This window comes from Ceratosolen solmsi, unplaced genomic scaffold (genome assembly GCF_000503995.2).
Source record: "Ceratosolen solmsi marchali unplaced genomic scaffold, CerSol_1.0 scaffold23, whole genome shotgun sequence".
Taxonomy (NCBI): Eukaryota; Metazoa; Arthropoda; class Insecta; order Hymenoptera; family Agaonidae; genus Ceratosolen; species Ceratosolen solmsi.
In genome coordinates, this window is record NW_011948430.1 from 2,335,873 (window position 1) to 2,361,297 (window position 25,425).

The 25,425-nt window shown below is 33.3% G+C and overlaps 2 protein-coding genes across 2 annotated transcripts; both read left to right on the forward strand.

Annotated features, from left to right (window-relative positions):
• The first annotated feature begins 9,205 nt into the window (after positions 1 to 9,205).
• On the forward strand, positions 9,206 to 13,053 carry LOC105364105 (uncharacterized). The gene is made up of 3 exons (XM_011501969.1): positions 9,206 to 9,648; positions 10,361 to 12,670; positions 12,932 to 13,053. Exons 1-3 carry the CDS (start codon positions 9,603 to 9,605, stop codon positions 13,051 to 13,053), a joined length of 2,478 nt encoding a protein of 825 aa, XP_011500271.1. The 5' UTR covers positions 9,206 to 9,602.
• A 7,171-nt stretch (positions 13,054 to 20,224) lies between these two features.
• On the forward strand, positions 20,225 to 25,134 carry mv (lysosomal-trafficking regulator mauve). Its single transcript, XM_011501803.1, has 14 exons — positions 20,225 to 20,608; positions 20,881 to 21,104; positions 21,247 to 21,408; positions 21,536 to 21,780; positions 21,858 to 21,924; positions 22,014 to 22,164; positions 22,271 to 22,411; positions 22,482 to 22,699; positions 22,777 to 22,960; positions 23,134 to 23,292; positions 23,421 to 23,557; positions 23,654 to 23,892; positions 23,979 to 24,260; positions 24,501 to 25,134. The coding sequence occupies exons 1-14, from the start codon at positions 20,323 to 20,325 to the stop codon at positions 24,697 to 24,699; spliced, it is 2,694 nt and encodes an 897-aa protein (XP_011500105.1). The 5' UTR covers positions 20,225 to 20,322; the 3' UTR covers positions 24,700 to 25,134.
• The last annotated feature ends 291 nt before the right edge of the window (positions 25,135 to 25,425 follow it).

Genomic DNA, 25,425 nt, shown 5'->3' on the forward strand with positions numbered 1-25,425 from the left:
GACGCTCTTTTCGACGCCTGCATTAGATAACGTTTCGTGTTCTCTTCGCTTCTGTTTCCTATTTTCTTCTGCCAATTGCTAAACAAATCGACTAATTGTTTTATTCTGATTATCTTGTGACCTGACTTTTGTTTTGTGATTGATGTAGTGATTTCTCGATTGAAATATTTTGTAAATATCGCATACTTTTAATTTTGCGTATTTTATCAGTATATCGGGATGCATTAGCATATAAATCATTAAATAATCAATTAATTATTGTGAAAGAGAAGTTTGAGAGAATTTATTTTCTATTAGCTTAAATAGTTTTATTGTTATTTTACCATTTATTTTACCAGCTTAATAAGCGTCGGCTAATTGTATTTTTATTAGTGATTTATTTTCACGCGTACGATGATACATTGTTTTACGGGTGATGTTTGGAAAATACCAAGTGATCATAAGGATCGGGGATAAATTTCTTATGCATTATTTTCATAAAAAAAAAAAATAGCACTGTGCCACTTACTAAAGACTAAAAATTAACATTTAAATTTAAGAAAATCTTCTAGTTATTATAATTAAATTAATAATTAAATCTTATCTCATTTAATGATGTAATGACCACTTGGTAGTGCATGTAATTTTTTATTTTTAAATGTTTATCATTTTGTATGTGTAGTATTATTTACTTATTTCATAAAATCAATCGTCATAATGGTTGAATAAAATTAAATTTTTAACACAGTTTTCCGTTTAAATATTCGACTTACATTACTTATGGGATTGCTTATTATTAATATTTATTACACTTCGTTAGATGTAAATAATAAATAAAATGATTTCTTGCAGGCATATCATGCTGATAGTATATTTCAAACGAAGATGACAGTGCCTTTAAATTCTTATATGTAAGAAAATTATAGAAGAACTTGATATGTGGCGATGTCTTCAAATTTAACCAATAAACTACAAATTCTTTGGGATCACTTTATACACGCAGAGGCACAAAGCTACGAGGTACATAATTATTTTTATTTTTGACGAGATTTTGTTGAATAACTTTTTTTTTTTTTTACAATTCGTCAATTATATACTATTATGCCAATGCTTTGATTATAGAAACACATGTTTATGATTAATTTTCTAAAGGTTTATTTATAAAGATACATATCTATCTATTATTCATAATTATTAAACTAATTATCAATTTTTACCTATAATCAGTAAACACGATCGTGTACAATAAAGTAACTTATTATATACTTACAGAAATCCTGTTGGCTTGATGCCTTTTTAGCTGAGTTGTTGGCACAGGTAAAAGAAGGTCATGACGTCAAGGATGCTCTTTCATTCTGGTAAATAGTTCTCTCTACTTACATATTATACAATCATATTCCTAGGTGAATTATATATTTTCTCGTCTTAAATTTTACATTTTATATTATAAGCATTTTATAAATACCTATAGTTAATTTATTTACAACTATAATTAATATCAATAATGTGCTTGTTACCGAGTTAACGAGTTAAACAAATTTTGTATATATTTGTTGTTTTTTTTTTCTTTTTTAAGCATTTTTAAGCATTAAATTTTCTTAAATTAAAATAATAATTAATCGTATGACAAGAAATATACTTTCAGAATATAATTTTTTGGTATAAATATTAATATATTATACTTACAGGTTTTTAAAAGTTTCATACAAAAGTTTCAATCATTTGTATAAATCAGCTTTATAATTAGATTCATTTAATGGATATTTAAGACAAATTGTATTATTGAACAAATAATTATAATAAATTAACTTATTTTCTACAAACATATAATTATGTGTATTAATATCAGCACCCATTTATTTTGTAATAAGTTAAAAAGTAAGTTACAAGTATTACATAAATATAATGTAAAGGAATCTAAACAATCGAGGTTTCTTAGATTTAGATAGAAAAAAAGTTATAAAAGATGAATTTGTAAAATTTGACAATTCTTTGGTGACAAGTAAGATAGAAATTTTAATTTAATACGGGTGACCAATGCAATGTCTTATTATTTAATATAATTGATTGAATTTTAATTTATTGTAAATTAACTTTTATAACAAAGCAATTTAAGAATAATAAATTAAGTACTTAAGAACATCGTTTAAAACCAAGTTGAAAGCTTCTTTTTTCAATTTCATGAAAACTGATTATTTGTGAAAATATTACTTAAACACGATCTTTTATAAACTATATTTTATTTATAAAGGCATATGTTATTTCATACATTATTCTTATGTAATATCAAGGAATATTCACATAAGTATTAAAATTATTGTAACATTAATTAATGCCTACTCAATATCGCTAATCAATTATCAATGGAGAGAAGTTAATACCAACACCAATTATTTAACGCTATTAGATAGTAATAAATAATTTATTTTAGTATTTTTACTATAGAATCATAATTAACAATATTTACGTTTATATTTATTTTTTAGCAGTTAGCATGGTATCTTTATTGCTTATAAATTATTATAAAATTTATTCCTATAATTTACGGATAATATATCATAGATGTAGGTAATATACGAAATTATTTGTTTTTTTTTTGTTTGTTAATTAACTATTATAATTTTTTCAAAATTGCTTGCATTTCTTTCAATTCTGTAATTCTTTGTACACAAGACATTTTGTTGTGAATATTGGCTAATAGAGAATTTCAGAAATTTTCAAAAAAGGTCTGAAATAAAAGAAAAAAAATTATAGTACGTCATTGGTGATAATCATACATAGGCAAAATTATTCACCTTATAGATTTACTTTAGAGTTTATAAATTAAATCCAACGACTGATGGTATTAAATTGAACTTTAGTAAAATTTCATATTATATTTTTATTTTTAATTTATGTTTTCAATTGTGTAGAAATTGTCTTTTCAATAATATATTTAACCTTTTTTTTTCATTCAATTTAAAATATTTTTGATATGCTGCAAAAGTTGCGATTGCATTTATTTGCACATATTTAATTATTTACTTATATTTACTTATATGCATTTATTTGCACATATTTAATTATTTACTTATATTATTAAAATAACAAAATTAAAAGTATTTTATAAAAAGAATTATTCGCCCAGCTGCTACAAAAATGTATTTGTGAATAATGGAAATTTTTAAAATAAATTTAAAACAATTATTATTAATTTAATCTGTAAAGCATATATGCTTATAAATTATTGAAATCACTTTTTTCATCATCAAGAATTTATTATAGTTAAATTTATATTTTTATCAAGAAAGTATAAGTTTTAAAAATATCATTGATAAATTATAACAGTGTATTACGTAATACTAACTCTACAATTAAACTTAATAAAAACTATTCAAATACAAATTTTGAATTAATAGCAATTTATTTTACTCGCACATAAATAATATCTTTTATTATTTTGAAGATATTTTACTTAATTTTCTGTAGCAAGTTCAAGTAGCAAGATGAAATTGTAAAATTTAAAAAGTATTTCTAAGCTTTAAATTTTTAAAGTCTTTAATGAAATTATAATATTTTTTTCCCGTACCATTTGTCAGTATTTTATATCGCGAATAAAATAATTGATAAATGTTCCAATGTAATAATAGTGTGGATATATTTTGCTTATAAATAATTCTTTAGAAAAGATATCATACTTTTTTTCCATATCACACATATATAAATATTATAGGAAAGGGATACGTTTAATTTGACGTAGCTTTTGTTGAATCAAATTTACATTAAAATGCACATTATAATGTAGTTGATGATTGTTATTGTATTAGAGCTATTATTAGATTAATTTTTCCAAATTTTATTTCTTTGTAAAGTAACATAGTTATATATATATATAATATTACATTCAATCTTATAAATCGTATAAAGGATAATATGGAATGTTACAAGATAATTAACAGATTTGGTGCTTCAAATTTTATAAAATATATACTGTGAAAATAAATATTACAAGAAAATCTTAAATGCAATGATTCATATCGTATATACACTCGTGGTTTAGAATTACGTATTAAAATAAAAAATCTTTGCTATTCGAGAAGCTTATAAAACCGAGAGTAGCTTGGATGGACAAGAATGTTGATTAAAATTGGAGCAAAATGAATTTTATCGATCAAATTGTCTTCGTATACGTTGTATCGTATTACGATTCTGCTGTACCTTCATCGTTAATTCTCGTATGAAAATACACTGGATGATTAAGATGTAATGATTGATGCGTTCGTGATTGCTTTTTAAAAGATCTATTCAATACATTGCTTAGATACACTTTACCTTTAGAAAATATTTTTTTTAATTATATCGATTTAAATTAAATTATTATATTAGATTCCATTGATTTCCAAGATTAAAAAAAAAAAAAAAAAAAAAAAAAAAAAAAAAAAACTCACATTGTCAAGTTATGTAGAAACAAGTGGGTATATAAAAGAAACATTAATGTTAGTACTTCTTAAGGATTTTTGAGGATTTTTCATATCCTATGTTAGGATATGAAAATTTTGAGGTATTCATATGGGGTAACATAGTTAAATTCAAGTTATAACTGCAAAAAAGTATTTAGCACATGTTATAGTATGAATACTGTTTTAATACTTATATAATAGGATACGTAATAGGAAAAGTCTGAGAGTAGTAACATAGAGTTGAAATCCATTCCTATTAATGAATATTAAACACCACTTTAATTATTAGTATTATAAGAGAATAATACTAAAAAAAAAAAAGTTTATCAATCTTTAAGTAAAAAATTATTATAATTTTTGGGAATTAGGAATAAACTGCTTCATCCAGCTCTAGGCAAAACTACTTTTTTGACAGTCAAAAGTTTGAAAAAAAAGATCCACGAAAACAATAGTGTATTCGTTTACTTGAAAATGGTATGAACAAATATTGAAAATATTAAAATTTAAATATATAAAATTGAAACATATTACATGACATATTAAAATTTCCTTCCGCAGCATGTATCAAAACTTTCACCCTACATCGTAAATAAAGTATCTTGTATTAATTTAATATTCTATATTAAAATTCGAATACTTAGAAATGCCGTAGTATCGTAAACATAATTAAGCAATATATAAAAGAAGTTAATGACTAACCGAATGACTTTTTTGTTTCACTCGATAGTAGTCAAATTAAATCTTAATTTTTATAATACACTGTAAGCCTTAAATATCACCGATGATAAGCGGATATTTTAATGAGCTCTTTAATTCAACAAGTAATCTCAAATTCTTTTGCGTTTATTAAAATAATTAACTGAATTTATTATGAAATATAAGAGTGGATAATTATTGAAAACAATATTCATAGTCTGACTTGTATATTTAATATATATATATATATATATATATATATATATATATATGATATTACTGTAAATATATTTGGACAAAGTATTATATTCGGTACTGAATATATAATAAGAAATTACGAGTGACAAGGTTGCAATAATTTTTTTTTTAATTTTTCATTTACATTCTTAATTGAGAAAACGGAAAATATAAGTAAAATTAAAATTTTTACAGAAAATTAATTTAAAAACAAAAATTGAATATAGACAATGGAAGAGTATATTATGTATTTTTTTGGCCTCTAATTTGAATAAAGAAAGTATTGGAAAAAAAAAATAAATAAATAAATAAAACAAAAACAAAAAACAAAATAATGACAGTAGCTTATGCTTTTTCTCTTTAACTAAAAATACAATCAATTATACATACATTTTATCTAAGAACTGTACTGGGCGAAGAATTTTAATGATAAAATAAATTACGATTGAAAGTAAGAAGGGGGAGAACTCTATTGTTTATTGAAATAATAATATTTTGTTAAAACATTATTATCTCATTGAGTGCAAATATAATAATTATAGCGGAAAAGATTATAGATATTAAGAGAAACGATCAAGTTTGTTCTTTAACAATGTATAGTATTACGTTCGTATAATTAGTTAATTAAGTATAAAGCTTGGCATGTGAGCTTTGTTACGTATTTATTGTTTTAAAGCTAATTTGCCAGCTATCGTCTTTATAAATATTTTATGTGTATATAAATAGTTTTAAAATGCCCAGTGAAACAAAGCAAATGATGATACTGTAGAATGGAATATTTTCAGCTCATTGATGGTAAAGTTATTTGCAGACGTCAATACCTTATCACAAGTAAAACCTTCTCTGTGAAGTAGTCGCTAGATAAGTGAGCGAGCGATCAGATAATCATGAAATTTTAAAGCGTACATTACTTGCGAAGAGTGTGCTTTCACTAAATGAGTTTGTATATTTTCCCTTTTAGTTCAATGAATGTCAAAAAGTTTATAAAAATCAGCATCATTGGCTTATTTGTATTAAAGATTCAGTTCCCATTATAAAGAATGTTAGCTTCGGCGTAATCCAGTGAGCAAATGTTTTAATAATGATAGACGATATGATAATAATGTGACAATAGGTATATTAAGTAATAATAAAAAAAAAAGTCGGTCAAGTTTATTAATTTCCTCTGAAAATAAAAGATTCGAAATTATTATAGCGCATATTAACGTTAATGGATGAATTTTATTTTATGCTTAAAATATATAATCAATAATGTTTATAAAGTATATAATAATTGTAAGTCTTTAAATTAATTATGTTGAAGTTATTGCTATACTAAAATCTTTATAAAATTGATTTTAGACAAGAAACACAAAAATAAAATAATTAGGCCTAATGAAAACGTTAATGAAAAAGACGATAATTGAAATTTTTTACAAAGGGATAATAACAAATGCTGTCATTAATTAAATTTAATAAATTGGCGTATTATTAGTTTTAGCAAAATAATAGCAAATTCGGCTCATACTATTAGCATTTAATTGATTAATAGTAAAATTATATATTGTATTATAGTTTGTTCACAGTGAAAATTTTGTATACAAACATACGCGAAACATTGATAATTTAATTACGACACATTAAAGCACATCGATAGAGTTACTTCTGTATCTAATTAACACTAATTACATGAAATTAATTAATAGTATATACTTATTTTTTCGTATTTTTGTTGTTGTTGTTGTTGTTATACATTGGATACAAATGATCGCGTTTTTCCCCAACTCTACTCTTAACTTATGTAATATAACGAGAATGTTACCTCTAACGTATATTCTAATGAATAATATATAAATAAATTGAAATTATGAAAAAGTCAGCGATGCAAAACATACATAACAAATAAATAATAATTTATAGTATATCAATGATGCACGAGCCTTAATTACAGAATTATTTTGATTATATTTGATGAAATTATATTTGTCAAGTACACACACGTATGCAATGAAGTGGCATAGAAAAAGAATATTAATATTATTGTTGTCTTTAATTTATAAATTGGTGTGCAACTTTTGGTGCGCAATTATCTTCGTCCGGTCATAATTATTATTTAATATATTCTTCTATTATAAAAATAAAATTCAAACTTCGTCTTTTATTTCTTATTACTTTATAACACTTCAAATCGATATAAAATTATATATCAAGAATGTGTTTATCCGTTATTGTATTTATTCTCAATTTTATGTACATTATTATTGTAAATAATTTGAAAATTTTATTGATATATAACAATGTCTCTTTATCAAGTACTTGTCTAATGGAAAATTATCATTATTCAATTGATAAAATTATTGCTATGTACATTTCTTGAATTTATCAATATTTAATGTTTTTTTTTTTTGTTTTTTTTTTCATATATATTTGGAAATTAATATGAATTTGCATTGCATGATTAATTATTTAGCAAGTGATATAATTTTTATCGATCTTTTAATCTCATTGTCGTTTTTTTTTATTAATTTATTATTGCAAATTTGGAACCAATAAACAAAAAAGTTGTACTTGTAAGAATAATCAAAGAGTACAGTGCATAATACCAAATGTGCAAATTTTAAATTCATTGGTGAAATACAAAACAATGTGCATCTTCTAATTGTGCTCTATGCGAAAAATTTGATTAATTGATTTTCTATTTATTGTCGTATGTTGTAAGTTTACGATCAGCTATTATTATTTTATGTTATATTGCAAATTAATTCGATACAATTATTTAGGATTATTCTAAAAAATACTTCTGCATGCAAAAATACTAATTAATTATATATAAATGCGTTGAATTAATCATGTCTTGTAAGTATAATCACGTAATTAAGTCTTTGTTGAATGTTCATTGGTCAAAAGCTGTTGGACAATTTTATTACGAGAATCGTAAAACCTTCCAAAGTACAATTCTTGAGCAGACAATATATTTTAAAAGTTTTTAAAAATTTGTTTATATATTTGTATGAATAAATATAATGTGATTGTCGTTAGAATTATCTGATGAGCTTGGATATAATATATATAAGACAATTGTTTAATTCACTTACAAATCTATATAATTTTGCTATTATCTTTGCATCTATTAATAGGTTTTGATTGCAACGAGCATTGTATTATTAGTCTTGTGAATATTTTTTCGTTCAACCCCAGTGTAGTTTGTTTGCCTGTTGCGATACAACACCGGATAAATCATATTTCAGGTTTTAAATGTGATAAGTTAAATGGGAAGATAATATACATATATTTCATGATAAATCTATTGTATTTTTTTTACTTTTTTATTTTTCTTGTTTGTTTTACTTATACTGAAATAAGTTTTTATCGAACATTTTAATGATTATGGTTAACGCGAGACTCAGCCATTTCACAGAAATTTCACACCTTATAACAACTACGTAACATATAAATCAAGATTATATTCATTTCGGTTATTTAAGAGATGTATGACAATGACATTTCGTCTATCTTGATTTTGTTTTTTTACGTATTTATTTATTAAAAATTTTTTTTTTATCATTATCACTCAACGCATGTACTAAGTAGAGATTTTCAAAGTAAAAGTAATCGTTAAAGAAGTTTGTTTAAGAAAACGAGAAGTCAGTTTCTTGATTTGGTACAGCAATGGCCAAAGACAACGTATTTCTTAAATATCTTTTCGAAATAGTCAATTATTACGGAAATTTGTACAAAGTTACACGTTTTTATTGTAATTTAAAACTTGTTCGATGTATGATATCAATTGTTATTAATAGGTCAGTAAAAGATCGTAAATAAATAAATGATGCATAATTACCATACATACCATAGAATAAGTTGTACATCGGAAATCGGAGCCGATAACGTAGTTTACTAAAAAGTCTGTTTGACCTTGACAGTTGGGTCGGCGAGGGCAATATCGCGACGCTCGTATGCTGCGAGTTCCTGGCGGACGTGCATCAGCTGTGCGAGATCACGGGCCCGAATAGCATAGGTAACTCTGGCCTCGAGCTGGTTAGCCTTCGTCGTTACCTGAACAACCAGCGAGGTTGGCGATGTCTCGCGGCGCTTCAATTGCTCGGAGTTCGCGAGTTAACCTGCGTACGGGAGCTCCTGGCACTCCTCGTCGCCCTCTACCCGCTCTTCTTGATCCACCACGTAGACGAGGTCGAGATTGGCTCGCGCAATCCTTACCTCAGGTCTTATCCTAACGACGACTGCCTCGATGCCCTCGACACCCTCGACATAATGTTGCACAAGAAGAGGAGGAGGAGAAGGAGGAAAATAAACACCGGTACGTAGGTCAATTAATTATATCGATAAATTCTGATACTCGTTTTCTTGATTCACTGCGACATTGTGCGCCAATATTTGTAATTACTCACAACTGAGAGAGCGTGAGAGAGAGAGAGAGAGAGAGAGAGAGAGAGATAGTAAATAAAGTACCAGAAACGAAATAAGAGCGTGATAATCTTTTTCCGTTAGTAAATAAAGTACCAGAAACGAAATAAGAGCGTGATAATCTTTTTCCGTTATTTATCTCGATATATTTCAAGAGGAATGATTTAATCTTCGTTACTTTTTAAGCTACGGATATTACTATTTAGGCCTGAGATATCATTCAACTCTACTTTAGGTTTATCGCGCTAAATATTTGAATTATATTTAAAAATTTTTCTTTTCAATACTAAAATTACAGTTGAGAATATATATTTTTTTCCTTTTAATTTCACTCTTGTTGGCCATATTTTAAATTGCCGATGAAAACAAACAAAAAAAAAAAAAAAAAAAAAACGACAAAACAAAACAACAAAACAAAACAAAAACAAATGCCAAAACGAAAGAATAGAGAAATGAAAAGATAAGGTATTATTGATAAATTTCCATATAAAACGCATGTCGCAGAGATAATAAATTAACGAAGCTTATAAAATTGCCATTTATATTAAATTTTGCCTGTCAAATGTATTAAAGTCATCTGTTGTAATTATTCATTGTGTGAGCAGGGAAAAAACAGCGAGAGGATGAAAGAGAAAGGAAAAAGGAAAGACATAAGCACTACAACGGCAGTAATAATAGCGTACAAGAAAGGGGATTGATAACAAAGGAGTCGGAAATTACAGACGAATCGCCACTGCGCCGTCGAAGAAAAAGACGTAGCAACAACAATATCAATTATTACCGAATGGCCAATAAATCCGTAATAGACAATCATCAGCAGCACGATCAGTCCAAGCAATCGTTCAGCGAAAATCCAAGCAGCGAGTCCGAATTGTTGAGTGACGCCATCGATCATAACCGCTCGCTAACCTTTCGAATTCGTTTCAATCCCATTGATTTTGAATATTTCACGTCGGTCGTCCATAGCGAGGACGAGCGATTAAAGGTATGGCAGTTTTCCAAGTTCTGCGGCTACGATAGATCAAATTGCGGTTACGAGTTCGTTGAAATGTCGAGAAACCTGAACAGTACGTGGAAAAGTGCGTGGGAGGATACGATAGACGAGCGCATGAAAGCTGTTATGGATTGTAATGTGAGTCAATTTGAGCTGAGCCTCTTGCTTATTCAATTGTTGTTAGCCTTGCAAGAGCACGCGACGTCGAGGGAGTCGAACATAGCAATGCCGGTTCTTAAAGTCGCTCTGGATACCCTCTGGACGCTTCAATTCAGTAACGAATCAATCGCGTTTTCCGTCCTCGAGTGCGCAACTTTAAAAGCCGCGACGGCTCGACTCATGCTATCGGGCTTGGAAAGAGTCCTCCAAGCCGACGAGCCCATCACCGTCATTATTCACAATGGACTGCTACCCATGACATTGAGACTACTCGAGGATGCCTGCACTAAACCCATTGCCAATTCAATGACCAAAGAGGAGGGCTCTCTACTACAGGAATTGATATTTGCAACGACGCACGCTGTCATTACGTTTCTTTACTTTCTACTCCATCAAAGGGGCAGTGCCGAGAAATTCAAGGACTTTCGCGAGCTCTTTCAATTGTTTATCGAAAGCCAGGAGGGCAAATTGGTCGAGAGGATTATCCTAGTTCTTATTGAATTGCCGAATAACGATTCCAACAAGTCAATCGACCGAGCCAGCAAAGTCATCGATATGATCGGTGCGCTAATTTGTACGTTGAAGCGCATGAAGCAAGATTTGAGTCAGGCGAATCATTGCCGACGTCATAAACACAAGACATGCATCGGTCAAGACGAGGCCACTTACTCTCATCATCACTTGGACATTCTTGGCTCGCCATATTTCTCCGAGCCCGCTCACTTGGTCACCGCTCGAGCCTCGTTGTCCAAGCCCGTTTGCTCGATATCGTCATTATTCTCGACGCTAACCTCCCTCCTTAAGGAGACCCCCACCTTTAACAGCGAGCTGCAAATTCGATTGATTAAAGTCATGACAACGGCTGGCACCTGCTGCTGCTTTCCACCCAAGTACCTACTCGCCAGTATAATAACATTTCTCAAGAAGGGAAACGGCCGGGCCTATTGTTTCGCAACCGCACTCATCGAGAGAACGATATTTAAGGAATTGGGTGGCTATTCACGCACTCACGAGACTTGCAATTCTTGCAGCGCTCTCAATATTTATTCCTGGGACTTTCTCGACTTTTACGTCGAGCTGCTGAATCCAGAGGACAAAAAATTGTGCCACATTATAATACGACACTTGCTCAAAGTTGTGCCAAACTCGACCGCCGCCGTCAAGCAGGAGCTGCTTTTTCGCGTATTTTATCCACTTTTTATTAAGGCGAAGGCCTCGTTCGAGCGCACTAATACCGAATTTATGACAATAAAATTTCTCATCCAGTCCTGTTTATCGGCCATTACGAGCCTAATCGTCAATCCGATTATGTTCCAAAAGTTCATAGAATTAGATGGCTTGGATAAGGTGCTTAATTTACTACCCAATCAAGCATTCGTTAAAAGTGTTTATGCCCTATTGGAAATTTCGGTGATAATGGAAATTAAGGGCATCGAATTTAACGAAGGGAATAAGGAGAAAAGTACAAATTCAAAGAGGCCAGCTGCCACCGCTCTATTCCATTTTCTAGAACAAGAAACGATCGCTTTATTGTCGATACTGCGATATTTGCCCGATAATGGTGAAAATTGTCAAGGCAACGAAGAGGGACTGAAGCAACGTGCGGCATTTCATCAGGCCAGCGGAGTTTGGAGAGCGACAGCCGGAGTTTTACTTTGCAGCCCGAAATTTCGAACCGAGCTCAAAAACAATCCTATTTTTGACAATTCGATTAATCTTGCCGAATCATTGGCAATCGCCATTGCTACCGATCGATTTAACGGTAATTCAAAAACTTCTAATCTCATCCAATTAACATAAATCATTATTACGTAATACGAGTTGACGAGCAGTTTCAATGTAATTTTATAATAATAGCGAATGAGATTTTCGAAATATTTAATCATTTCGATATGTTAATAATCATCGATGCGTGCAAACTCGCACTAATACGCTCTTATTAAAGTGATGAAAAATCGGCAAAATCGATGACACTGTTTAGATTGACATTTTAAAACAATTCACCAATCTGACCTTTCTTCAGGTGGAAATAAATTTGCCCTCCGAGTTATGGAAGCTGTAGTCACGTGCTGCCTAGTTGCATCAATTTCAAGTAAGCGGAAAAATCTTTCTCCCATCAACATTATGTCGATAATCGCGATATAATAATAATTCTCACGATTTTTCTAAAACGTTTTTTCTGTTTTTTCTTTCTTTGTTTGTTATTGTTGTTGTATATAAAAGGAGTTAATGTGCTGGAAGGGGTTAGCGGTTGATTGATTTCTTCTTTTTCCAGATGAATGTAATATAGTTACGATTTTTGGTGCCGCATTGATGGATTCGAATATAAAATTAAGTCGTGGGATTGGCGCATTGGTGGAGATTTTTTTGCAAGTTTCGATGCTGAGACCTAGTCAAGAGCAAACGATTCCTCCTCTACAAAATCGAACGAGAGTACGATGCTAGCCAATTGAATAATTTTTACAAAAATCACGTGAACCTCTCAATCAATCTCATTCGTCACAAAAAAGAAATTTAATAAAAATTTTTATTGTTTTTTTCTCTTTTATTTTGTCTTTTTTTTTCTTTTTTTTTCTTTTGTTTTTTTGCTTCGTTGCCAACAAATTCTACGACTACAAAATTCTTGATATCATATTTAGCTGTCGACTATGGCAATGGATGTTTCGACGGATTGGGGCGAAGCCGACGACAGTAGCACCGGGGAATACATAACCGCGGACGACGGTTACGAAGCTGATATCGAAGTCCCTGTAAAAAATTCTCAAGGCCTTTTGTCAAAGCGAATAAATCAATTTAGCGCTACATCGGAAGCAATCAAAGGGAACGCTAATGCTCATCCAGCCCTCTGCTCCCTAACCATCGATCTCTTAATATACTTTTCTAAACAGTAAGCTCAATCAATATACGTATCTATTAGCAAAGTTAAGCGTTTATTCCAAGTATTTACTTAATCGGCAAATATTATGATTCGCAGGGGCTTAGACGAGGAGAGGATCGCCATCGTTACGAGTGGATTGAGGAAGGTAGCAATTATTTGCAAAGAGAGCGCCTTTAGTTGTGCTATATTGGCTGGTACGGGCGTTATCGGGCGAATATTCGACGGTTTTAGAGATATTCTTCAATGTAAAAATTCCAAATATCAAGGTGCTACGATAGAATTGCCGTGGGCCCCGCGAGCCTCCATATTTATCTCCTTATTATAGTGACAATTTATTTATGTAATTGCCATTTCGTCATTCCAGATTTACAACACGCCGCACTCGAAGTTTTCACGCTATTGGCCATGCAGTCTATATCCCCTACGGAATTGATATCGTATCTTGCATTATTCAAAGTTCCTTTGCCACCCCTTCTGTCGCTACTGCAGCCGCTATTCCGTCTCGTACTCACGGCAAAGCCTCAGCCTAATTTCATTCTATCCTTTCCCGTAGTGAGCGAGGAGCCTGCAATTATAAAAAGCAATAACGAAGATAATAGAAATGTGGAAAAGGTTGAAAATCTTGTGACAAATTTCCGCAGGAAGCATCTTGTTTTAGAGATATGCAGTCCCTGGTCGGTGCACGCTATATGCCTACCCATTGGATCGGAAATGTCGTGGCCAGTTTGGCTGCAAGGCTGCTCGGCATCGCTTTGGCTTCGCGTGGAGCGTGGCAATTCGAACAAAAGCAGCAGGGGTTTGCAGATGATGAGCGAGAACAATAATTTATTGAATTCCGAGAGTGATAGTTTATCGGATTGGGGCTTACTATCCGACAACTGGAGTCGAGAAGGTGATGGAAAGAAAAAAAAAAAAAAAAAAAAAAAAAAAAAAAAAAAAAATGGCAATATTGGATATAGATGTACTTATAATGACAAAATTAAGCTCGTATCGTTATCGTTTAAAGTCCGTTCCGATGTGCCGATAAATAAATAAAGTAGACTTTTAACTAGGTGTTTCTCATAAATAAATTACTATTTCAATCACTTTGAAAATAATTACATTACTATGGCAATAGTCTATCTGTATACCTCAAAAGCAATTAATGTCGAATAAATATTTTTTTATTTTTCAGTTGTCATGGGCTCTTCGTCTCCACCTTTACCTATTTCTATTCTTCATATGATGTCCATTGGATTTGAGTCGCTAGTTTTAGAAACGTGGCTTGACTTGAGATCTGGTATTTGAAAAACTTTTAATAATAATATATTAAGTATTGTACGCATTGTAGCAGCGAACGATTTTTAATTTAACAGATAAACTCATTTTACGCCTCACTCGACCCGATGACAAAACAAATCGCACTATTTCGGAAACTTCGATAAATGGAATGTTACCATCGGGGCGCTGGCATCATTTGGCAATTAACTTTAAAGATACCGTGCTTAATAAGCACAGTGCTGTTGTTGAAGTTGTCATTTGGGTAGACGGGTGGAAGGAAATTAGAGTCCAGTTACCGTTCGATGGACTTTTAATTAGAAAGCCAGGAACTACGTGTATTTTGCTTGGTCAAACAGGTTCGAGTGCCGTTGGAGCTTGGTATCTTAGTAACGTAATGATATTCAGGTATTAAAGATTCTTAGTTAATTTTACATCAGAAATACAATGATGTTTACTTTAAAATCAACATTAATTATTTAATTAGTGAATAAATTATACGCTCGATGGAATGATAATTATTTTAGGGAAAGTAAATTTTTGTGCTTATATTTTTCAAATGTCTATTAATTTTCAATTTATTGTCAAATCGCCAATTGAATTGTCATTTCATTAACTTATAATGTATATTTCGATATTGACCACGCCTGACAAAATAAGTAATTTGTTAATTTTTATATATATATATATATATATATATATATATGTCTTTGATTACGATATCCAACTTATTATATTTGCAATTTTTCTTATTCTTTTATAAAGAATAAGAGGAAGATCGAAGCGTCTAATAATTAAATTATATATTAAATTAAATGATAAATTTTTGTCAATAAAAATACATTGCTATTAAAATATAATACAAAATTCTATTAAGCGAATGTGATACTTATAAAACACGCACGCACCCACTCACGCATGCACACGTATGCCAGCAATGGTATTTAATGCTTTCAGAGTTATTCAAATATTCTTAATTAATACATTTTTTTTAGATGTCCGGTATTTAATAACGAAAAGGCCTTGTACCTCGCGAGTCTTGGGCCAAATTTTACAAATCTCGCCGATTGTTTGCTGAGTAATATTAAACCGGATTTCGCACCACTCATTGCTTCAGGAGCCTTAAACGGCGTTTTGGAAATAAAAATTGGTCAGTTATGCTTGTATTGTAAAATAATAAATAAGATAAATTGATCATTATTTCACTCAAATGCAAATATCTTCCAGAAGGTGGAAAATGTGATGCGAATAAAAGAAAAACTTTTAGAGGCATGTACTTACGACACGCGGTTGAGATGAAAGTCTCCGATACGAAAATCGATTGGGACTCGGTTATGGATCCCAATAACTCACATTTACATGATCTACAAGATAATTTATTACTTATTTACGAGGCCCAAAATCCCAATGCCGTGCATTTATATCCTCAAGCAGTTGCCAATTCTAATGGTAAATATTCCATTACAAAACCTCTGCCTTTCTCATCATTTTTAATATTGTTATTATTATTTTTTTTTTTATTATTTTTTTTTTTTTTAATTTATTTCTTTTGATTGATTCTATTACTCAGCAGTTGTTAAAACTTTATTTCCTGGTCAACCTGGATTTAAAGTTGTTTCTGCCCCGGAACACAGAGTATCTCAGCAGCCACCTCTCTCTGTTTCGCCAATTGCCCCAGTGCAATTGCAATGTCAGCATTATAAGGGACTTGTGTCGTCGGCGAGTTTGATCGGTGGAATGCCCGTTTTCTTGTATTTATTCGCGAGGGTGGGTAAATTAATAATTACATCGTGCACAATTAGCCTATCGATACGTTGTTTCAATTCCTTTTTTTTCGATTCCCAGCAGCATGATGTAACGCGTAATAAAGATGTTGCAACTTGTTGTCGTCAATATTTTAATAATTTTTTTAGGTCGTCGAGCTTAATTCAAACGAAGAAGAGCAAGCTTTGGCACTGTCGGTTGTCTTACATTTAGCGCGCAGTGACTCGGAAATGCTAAATCAATATCGCTCGGAGGGCGGAGCCTCGCTGCTCCTTAAAGTTTTAGAATCCCCTCGTTGTTATGCTAGTAAGCACATGCTAAAAGCAATTTTAGATGCTGCATGCGACTGCCCGATTCTCGTAAAAGACGCGGGCACAAAGAATCACTTGATATCTCTAAATTGCGAGGCAATCATCACCGATCCAGAATTAATAAAATGCGCGCTCGAGGCATGGAGAACTTGGGCGATGTACGACGCTTTGAATTTGTTGCTACAGGCGATGTTGTGCTTGTTGAAAGATCAACATCCGCAAAGAGAGTTCAACGCTTCTCAATTGAATCGCATTCGGATCGTCGACACGATACTACTCATGTGCAAGGTAATACAGCAGCGAGTCCTTCGAACCTAATTTTTACATTTGTAAATCTTCATTCTTGTTCATCGTGTTTTGCATTAGGAGCACTTCATGTACGAGGAAGTTAATGTATCGCTAGATGCGACCACGGGAAGCGCCGTTGTTGAATTAATAAGAGCATTGATGGGCGCACCACCCGAATTTTCCCATTTAGTTTTAATCACGGATTATCTAATACTCGTTCATCAAGCGTCCGAAACATACGTAACGCACTCCCGGCACAATATGTACTTCTTATTAACGCCACTGGACACGACGAAATCCTCGACAAAGGCAAGTGTTGATTATATGTACGTGGTGATGATTAAATTGAAGCGAAATGAGAGGGGAAATAAAACAAAACAAAACCAAAAAAAAAAAAAATGAAAAAAATAAAAAAAAAACAATTTATAAGATATTAATATTCAACATTTCAGAGTCTTGTTGGGAGCGAATCGAGCGAATCGATCAGTACTCTCGACAATTGTAAATTAATCAAGGCTTTGGCAAATGTACAAATTCAGAAGGGAAAGATTATTAAGGAGCGTGATGTCGATGAGGCGAATGTCGAAAATGACACGTCGTCGCAAGGTCAAGATACGAGTGCCGGCGAAGATTCGGGTATCGCAGCGAGCGAAGGCTCGAATCAGCAGGTAAACGAAGGACAGTCGATTTGGTCGGACAAGAAACGAGCGTGCCAGGGCTTAGTTTGCGAAGGCCTCTTACTACTTTTGCGAGACGCATTGCGCGTCCTGCCCGATAGTCAAGTAGGATCGGTGTTGAGGCACGTCTTACGTGTCGAGTTGTTGCTCATTTTATCGAACAATCCCGATGCGCGAGTACGAACGGCACTCGTAAAGGTCATACAGGTTTACTTGCAGCGAGCCACCGACGAGGAAGTTAATAAATTTGTTAAGCAGAAGTACTTCATACATTTGGCAAATCAAATATCACTTTATCCTGGTAGCGAGCCACTTGTCGTCACTCTGGAGAATTTGGCGCTTAAAGGCCCGAGTCTTGCCGCAATGCCACCTATTTTAGCAATGATACCAAAAGCGGCAGCTACCGATCTAAATGTCGCAAGGCCTCTCGTGTCTTTCGTTACCGATCTCATAACGAAGGTAATTCATACTTAATAATGACGGGAGATTTTTGTCCGTAATGCGCGAGCAATGCCATTGCGCGTCGCGTCAAAACTTCTTCAAAACAAATTCAATCAACATTTTACTTCTCTAACTAATATATTATATTTCATTTATTGATTGTACGCCTGGAATTTTTAAGAATCAACACGCCCTAAGGATTTTACTGGACCAAGGTCTGATGGAATCGGTCGTTCGAGGCTTGGTAAATGCCGCGCACGTTGGCTCCTGCGCATCCTTATTCCGCGATATACACGTTCTATTGGTGGCTATAGCGACCAAGCTTTTGGATTCGCCGGGAAATCATCATATGCAATCTCTCATCGATCTGCACATCATTCTTAATCATGCCGAATTAACGGAGAGGTTCCAATGCGGATCTAACAAAATCTGCGTCCCCGCGCTGAGAGATGCCCAAGTCGCTTTATTCGATGGCCAATTGGATATTCTCACGTCCAAAGTATCCAATCATTCTGGATTTCGTTTGAAGAGCACCGCTTCTTACTTGGCATCGGCATCGTATTTGACCAACGGTACGTTAAGATCATAAATTAGCGTCAATCCTCATTAAACATCATTTGGTAATTAAATTTTGTAAGATTCTCATCCACATGACTGAACGCCAAATTAATTAACGAGTTTACGCGCTTGTCAATAAATGTTACTTTCACTGAACAAATTGTCTGCTTATTATTCATTCGAAATTTTAATGTCGTCGATGATTGAGTTTTGATGAAAAATTTGCCCCAGCGCTAACGACATCGAGTGAACAAAGTGACCAGGGCTCTCGATCCTCGAGTTATGGAAGTTTGCATCTTATCTCGAATACGATGATGCGCGAGCCAGGAAAGGGCGAGTCAAACGAACGTTTCCGTTTGATTCTTAATCGAGCCGTGGATTTTTTAACAACAGCCGACGGTTCGGTCTCAGCTAACGAGCTACAGCTAACCAAACGACTCTTCTCTATTCTTTTACATGGTATTTCTAGTCCACTTAACAAAAAAACTTACTGGATCAATACGTGGTCCGTTAAATCTGCATTAAGAAAGAATACAGCGAAAATAATGGTTTGGCTCATGAGTCCACATCAATGTAACAATACTCGACTTTACGCTGTGCGCTCCCTCATGGAGGAGCCAAAAACTCGTGAGATTTTATCGACCCTCTTGGAAGTGCATCCTCAGGTAATAAATACTTTGATAATCCATCGATACTTTTCTCGTGAATATATATATATATATATATATATATATATATATATATATATACATATATACATTTGTTTTTTGTTTTTGTTATTGTCCCCCTCCCCTCCCCTCCCCTCCCCTCCCCAAACATACTTCGCGTTCTTAAGTAATCGCGTAAAAGTTCTAATGCAATGCAACTCGTACAGGTTGAGCAAAAGTTCAGCGTGTTTCTTTGGGATTTGTTGCAAAGAAGGGACGAGATGCCAAGTGCCGATGCCCGAATATGTGCCGAATTGAAAGAAGCTTTGAAGATTTGGGATTTAGCTAAAGCCATCGAGCAAGGCCATACCGAGCTCTGGGTAGAAGAACTGACCTTACTGCGTCGCGAGCTCATGAGGGAAAGGGATATTTGGATAGAAAATCAGCTGCCCGTGATTCATCGGTAAATGGATAATAATTCCATCTCGTCCGTCGTCATCCATCGTCTGCCTTAAGCATTATCTTTTTAACTTCGATATTTCAGTATATCCAGCAGATTCGAAGCGCTCGCGAAGCAACTGACGGAAAGCGCAATGGCTATAACCCGAACGGTGGTCGAAGAGCAGAACCGAGAACGCAAAGTCCTCATGGAACGACTGAAGCATTCACGAGCTCTAGAGGCTCAAGCTATGGCCAAGTGGCGTGAGATTGCCAGAAGATTGACTCACGAAAGAGCCCCTTGGCACTTCCCCGATAGTTATCCAAGCAGTTGGGAACTGGATCCGACCGAGGGGCCAGCTAGAGTCCGGATAAGATTGCAACGATGTCATCTCAGCATTGACCAACGATTCTTCCTCAACGAGCACACGGATAAATTGAGTAATATTTCTTTCCTCCTCCTCCTCCTCCTCCTCCTCCTCCTCCTCCTCCTCCTCCTCCTCCTCCTCCTCCTCCTCCTCCTCCTCCTCCTCCTCCTCCTCCTCCTCCTCCTCCTCCTCCTCCTCCTCCTCCTCCTCCTCCTCCTCCTCCTCCTCCTCCTCCTCCTCCTCCTCCTCCTCCTCCTCCTCCTCCTCCTCCTCCCCCTTATTACAAATCAAAGATCTTTTTCTTTTTTCTTCTAATGCAAAGCTTCGGATATTATTATTTTGCAGAAGCAACAAAGCTCGATGCTCCGCTGTCATATTTGTTTACGTGTGGGAAACAAGACGCCAACGCAACTGCGTTAATAGAGAGGTTGCATACAACCGAGAGGATAAGGAAAATGTCCCAAGCAAGGGTAGTGACGCCACAGGCCGAATTACCCGGCGAAGCTTTAATCGGAGAAACGTGTTTTTATTTCGTTCCAGATAATCCCGACATGCCTCTACACACTGATGTAAGTCAACGACTAACGAGTAAAGTACTTTCGAAGCTCTTTGATGCTTTTTTTCTTCTTCTTTCTTATCAAACAATTTTAATAAGGACTTTTAAGACAAGTTGTTGTACAAATCCTTACGTTGGCCTTTCGTATTCCGTAGATAGCCTTAGGTGGATTAGACTTGGCGATGGCTGGTGGCACAGCCTGGCGGTTAGAAGATATACGCGAGCTACATCGTCGAAGATATCAGCTTCAAGAAAGGGCAATCGAAATATTCCTAATAACAGGCAGAACATATTTACTAGCCTTTAATTCTTCCAAGGTGTTTTTTTTCTTCTTTTTTTTTCTATTATCTTTTTGCCTTATCATGACATATTTAAATAAATTCGAGATACTATGAAATGTGGTAAAAAATATGGTATGCTGATAACGTTGATGATAATTTGCAGGAAAGAGACGAGTTTGCGCTAGAGCTTTCGAATTGTAATTTGCCAAGACGCGTCCCAGGGGATGATTTAGGAGAGGCCCTAGCTTTATGGCGCAGTGGGGCATTAACAAATTGGGAGTACGTCACTTGTTTGAACAAGTTAGCCGGACGTTCGTACAATGATTTAATGCAGTATCCAGTTTTTCCCTTTGTCCTTGCGGATTATACCAGTGAAACGATTGATTTGAGTAATCCGAAGATATATAGGTATGTCTATCGCGATAATAATCGTCGTAATGGTTGAAATTGAAGTAACATTGCTCTTAAAACTACGTATGTTTCAGAAATTTTAAGCGCCCCATGGCTGTGCAGGATAAGAAAAACGAGCAGCATTATGTTAATAATTACAATGTACGTATGGAGTCTTTATTATCATATCTCATGATTAATTGAATTATATTTTTCAAAAAGATTAAAATTATTATTCCATTATTATTCAGTATTTGAAGCAAGCATTGTCGGAGGGTTTAAATCTTGTTGCTTTGAATCAGGAGCCCTTTCATTACGGATCGCATTATAGCAATTCCGGAACAGTTTTACATTTTTTGGTACGGCTTCCGCCCTTTACGAGTATGTTCTTGAATTATCAAGGTAAACGTTTAATCGATCACTTTGGTTTTTTTTTTTTTTTTTTTTTTTTTTTTAATGCCATTGATTGGAGAGGACGCGTTAATTAACTATAAACTATTGTGATTAGATGACAATTTTGACATCCCGGACAGGACGTTTCACGCTCTAGCAACAACGTGGCGTTTGACAAGTTGCGATTCAACGACCGATGTAAAAGAGCTTATTCCAGAATTTTTCTATTTACCAGAGTTTCTTCTGAATTTTGAAGGTTCGTTGCAATTTTTAATAATCCAATGTAATTAAAGCACAATTGTAAATTGATTTAAAAACTGATTTAGGCTTTAATTTCGGCGTGAGGCAAAATGGTAATCGGGTCGGCGATGTAGAGCTGCCTAAATGGTGTGGCGGTGATGCAAGACTGTTTATATTGGCGCACAGAGCCGCGCTCGAATCCGAAATTGTTCGAGAAGTTTTGCCATTTTGGATAGATTTGGTTTTCGGTTTCCGTCAAACTGGCAGACCAGCTGTCGAAGCAATAAATGTTTTTCACCCAGCCGTACGAATAAGCTGCCCTAATTTCTTCATTTACGCTCAGTTAATAGCACAAATTATAGAACTTTCCTACCATTACAGACTTACTACGGATTCAATGTGGAACAAATTGCCGATCCATTAGAGAGACAAGCGTGGGAAACTATGGTCAAGACATACGGTCAGACACCCGCGCAATTATTTAGAGCTTCGCATCCACTACCTATTCAAAATATTGCTCTTGCAGGCCCTACTAATATTCCCTACGTTATCGAAGGCGTTGAAGGTAACGAGGAGTATCAGTGAATAACAATTTTAATATTAGAAATTATGTATAATATATATAATATTAACTTGTACATATGTTAAAAGTTTTTGTAAAAAAATGATGTTTTTCTCTATTATTAATCAATCCATTATCTTTCAAAAGTATGCTTATACAATAGTTACTTTTATTAGGTATAAGATGGGGAAATTATGTTGGCGCACCAACTAACGATCCAGTCATTTGCTGGAAACATAAACATCGAGCTTTACTCGCTTCACTCATACCTTTGTCCACGGGAGACGTATTTGGATTACCCAATTGTACAACTTTAATACTTGCCTATTCCAAAGGTAGCATACTGTCATAGTAATTTGTTTATTATTTATTTATTAGCGCGATAACGTGCTTTTATTTGTTGTTGTTTTTTCCCTCCTTATTTTGTTGTATTTACTAAATTACACGCTAATTACTTTTTAAGGCGCTAGTATGCTTAGTAGCACATCAGTCCTGGGCGCGGCATTGGCATCCTGGCACAGTACGGATGGAATCGCAAGACTTAAAACTAAAAAGGAACAACCACCAAGACCACTTATAAAGTCCTCTGGTTTAGATCCCGTGAGTCGTGGATAATTGCCTTTAATTAATGTCTCAATTGTATTTTATCCACATTTTCGACAATAATGATATTATCATAATTGCAAATGTTTTAAGATCACTGTAATGAAGTCGTCGCCTGACTGCGGACAATTTTGGATCGGATATATGTCTGGTCGAATAGTAGTTTACGCATGTACTGTCGGTACAACTGGAAAAATAGAATTTAGTTCACCATCGCCGTCCGTTCTGCTTGCTCACAGAAAACGCGTCATTGCCATTGAATTATCCCGAGCATTTAGCATTGCCGTCTCGGGCGATAACGAAGGCGTTTTAGTCATATGGGATTTGAACAGGTATATAACATGCTGCAGTGCACCAAACTGCCCGTCCAGCAAGTACTTGAGATATTAAAAAATTAATGAAAATACGTTTCCCCCAGCTTGATTTATGTTAGGTCCATTACAAAAGAGCAGGGTCATCCAGTCAGTCTAATATCGATTAGTGAGACCTTAGGAGATATTGCAGTAGTTTATCAATTGTCGAATTTACTTATAACTAATACTGGGGAAAACCGATCAGATTTAAAAGTATATACTATTAATGCGAGATCGGTTGGTGTCGTATCATCAAGGAGGAGAATAACGGCCCTTTGCTATAGCAATGCTGTCGAAGGCGTTTCCATTAATGTTATTGCAGCTGGTTTGGATAATGGAGTAATCAGGTGGGATATCAAAGCCATTCCTAATTGCACGTTCAACTATTCACATAAATTCATCACATAAATAAATAATATAATAAATTACTAATGCTCAATCGAGGACATAGATTTTTAATTATTTTTTTAATTGCTATTTTAATTCTAATCAGCTTGATTTTATCAGCTTATTGTTAAAATTAATGATTATTTTTATGTGAATTATGTTTATGTAAGCTATTGATTAAAGTTAAAATGTTCATTTAGATTGTGGAGTAGTTGGGATTTAAGATTGGTTCGTGAAATAAATAGTGGTAAAGGATGCGGAGCAATAATTGCAATAACCTGGTCGTGCGACCAGCATCATTTATATGCTGCGACAGAAGATTGTACAGTCATTATTTGGGAAGGTACTAGAAAATTAAATAATGGTACCCCTAAATTTGTTAATCTCTCAACGCTTTAATTGTAATAATGAATTTTATTTGCGAGCCTGTAATTTTTAATTTCCTATTTGTTAGAAATGAATAAGGAAGTAAGTACATCATGGACTCTTATAGTTTCTAATCCCATTCGAAAGCTTCGGAACAGTACTTTTGCAATGAAGTACGTACTGAAGCAATTAACAATATTGTCATACAAATGTTTGTCATAATAATAGTTTTTCAGATATAACGCAAATGAGATTTTCAAGTACATTATTACTATTAAATATACTGTTATACGATGTAAGTCCACATGGATAACGTTGAGAAATATTAGTATCAATAAGAGCTATATTGTTCTTCGAAAATTCGAAATTAATATATTTTTGTCTTGAGATATAAACAGATTTAAGCATTACATGCATATTTCATCATTGCGGCACTGTACGTAATGCAATTATACACAGATATATATGTGTGTATATAAATATATATATATATATATATATATATATATATGTATATATTTATATAATTAATTTGTTCTGGAAAATCGATAAATTTCGGTACATAAATACAAATGTTAATTCTTTGTTATTAAAGAATAATCAGCGTTACAGATTGGTAACATATTGTTACGTCGTTTAAGTTGAATATTCGACTCAACCAATGTAAGAAATTTTCTGAATATATATATGTATGGATGTGTGTATATATATATATATATATATATATATTATGGATGCCAAAGTTAGGTTCTTACATTT

What these genes read in the sequence shown, in the direction of transcription:
- LOC105364105 (XM_011501969.1), top strand. Translation starts at nt 9,603, where the DNA reads ATGTTGCACAAGAAGAGGAGGAGGAGAAGGAGGAAAATAAACACCG. An exon ending in AAGGAGGAAAATAAACACCG is followed by an intron (nt 9,649 to 10,360) that starts GTACGTAGGTCA and finishes TTGTGTGAGCAG; the next exon opens with GGAAAAAACAGCGAGAGGAT. An exon ending in TGCTACCGATCGATTTAACG is followed by an intron (nt 12,671 to 12,931) that starts GTAATTCAAAAA and finishes ACCTTTCTTCAG; the next exon opens with GTGGAAATAAATTTGCCCTC.
- mv (XM_011501803.1), top strand. Translation starts at nt 20,323, where the DNA reads ATGGCTATAACCCGAACGGTGGTCGAAGAGCAGAACCGAGAACGCAAA. An exon ending in ATTATGTTAATAATTACAAT is followed by an intron (nt 21,925 to 22,013) that starts GTACGTATGGAG and finishes ATTATTATTCAG; the next exon opens with TATTTGAAGCAAGCATTGTC. An exon ending in GTCATATGGGATTTGAACAG is followed by an intron (nt 23,893 to 23,978) that starts GTATATAACATG and finishes CGTTTCCCCCAG; the next exon opens with CTTGATTTATGTTAGGTCCA.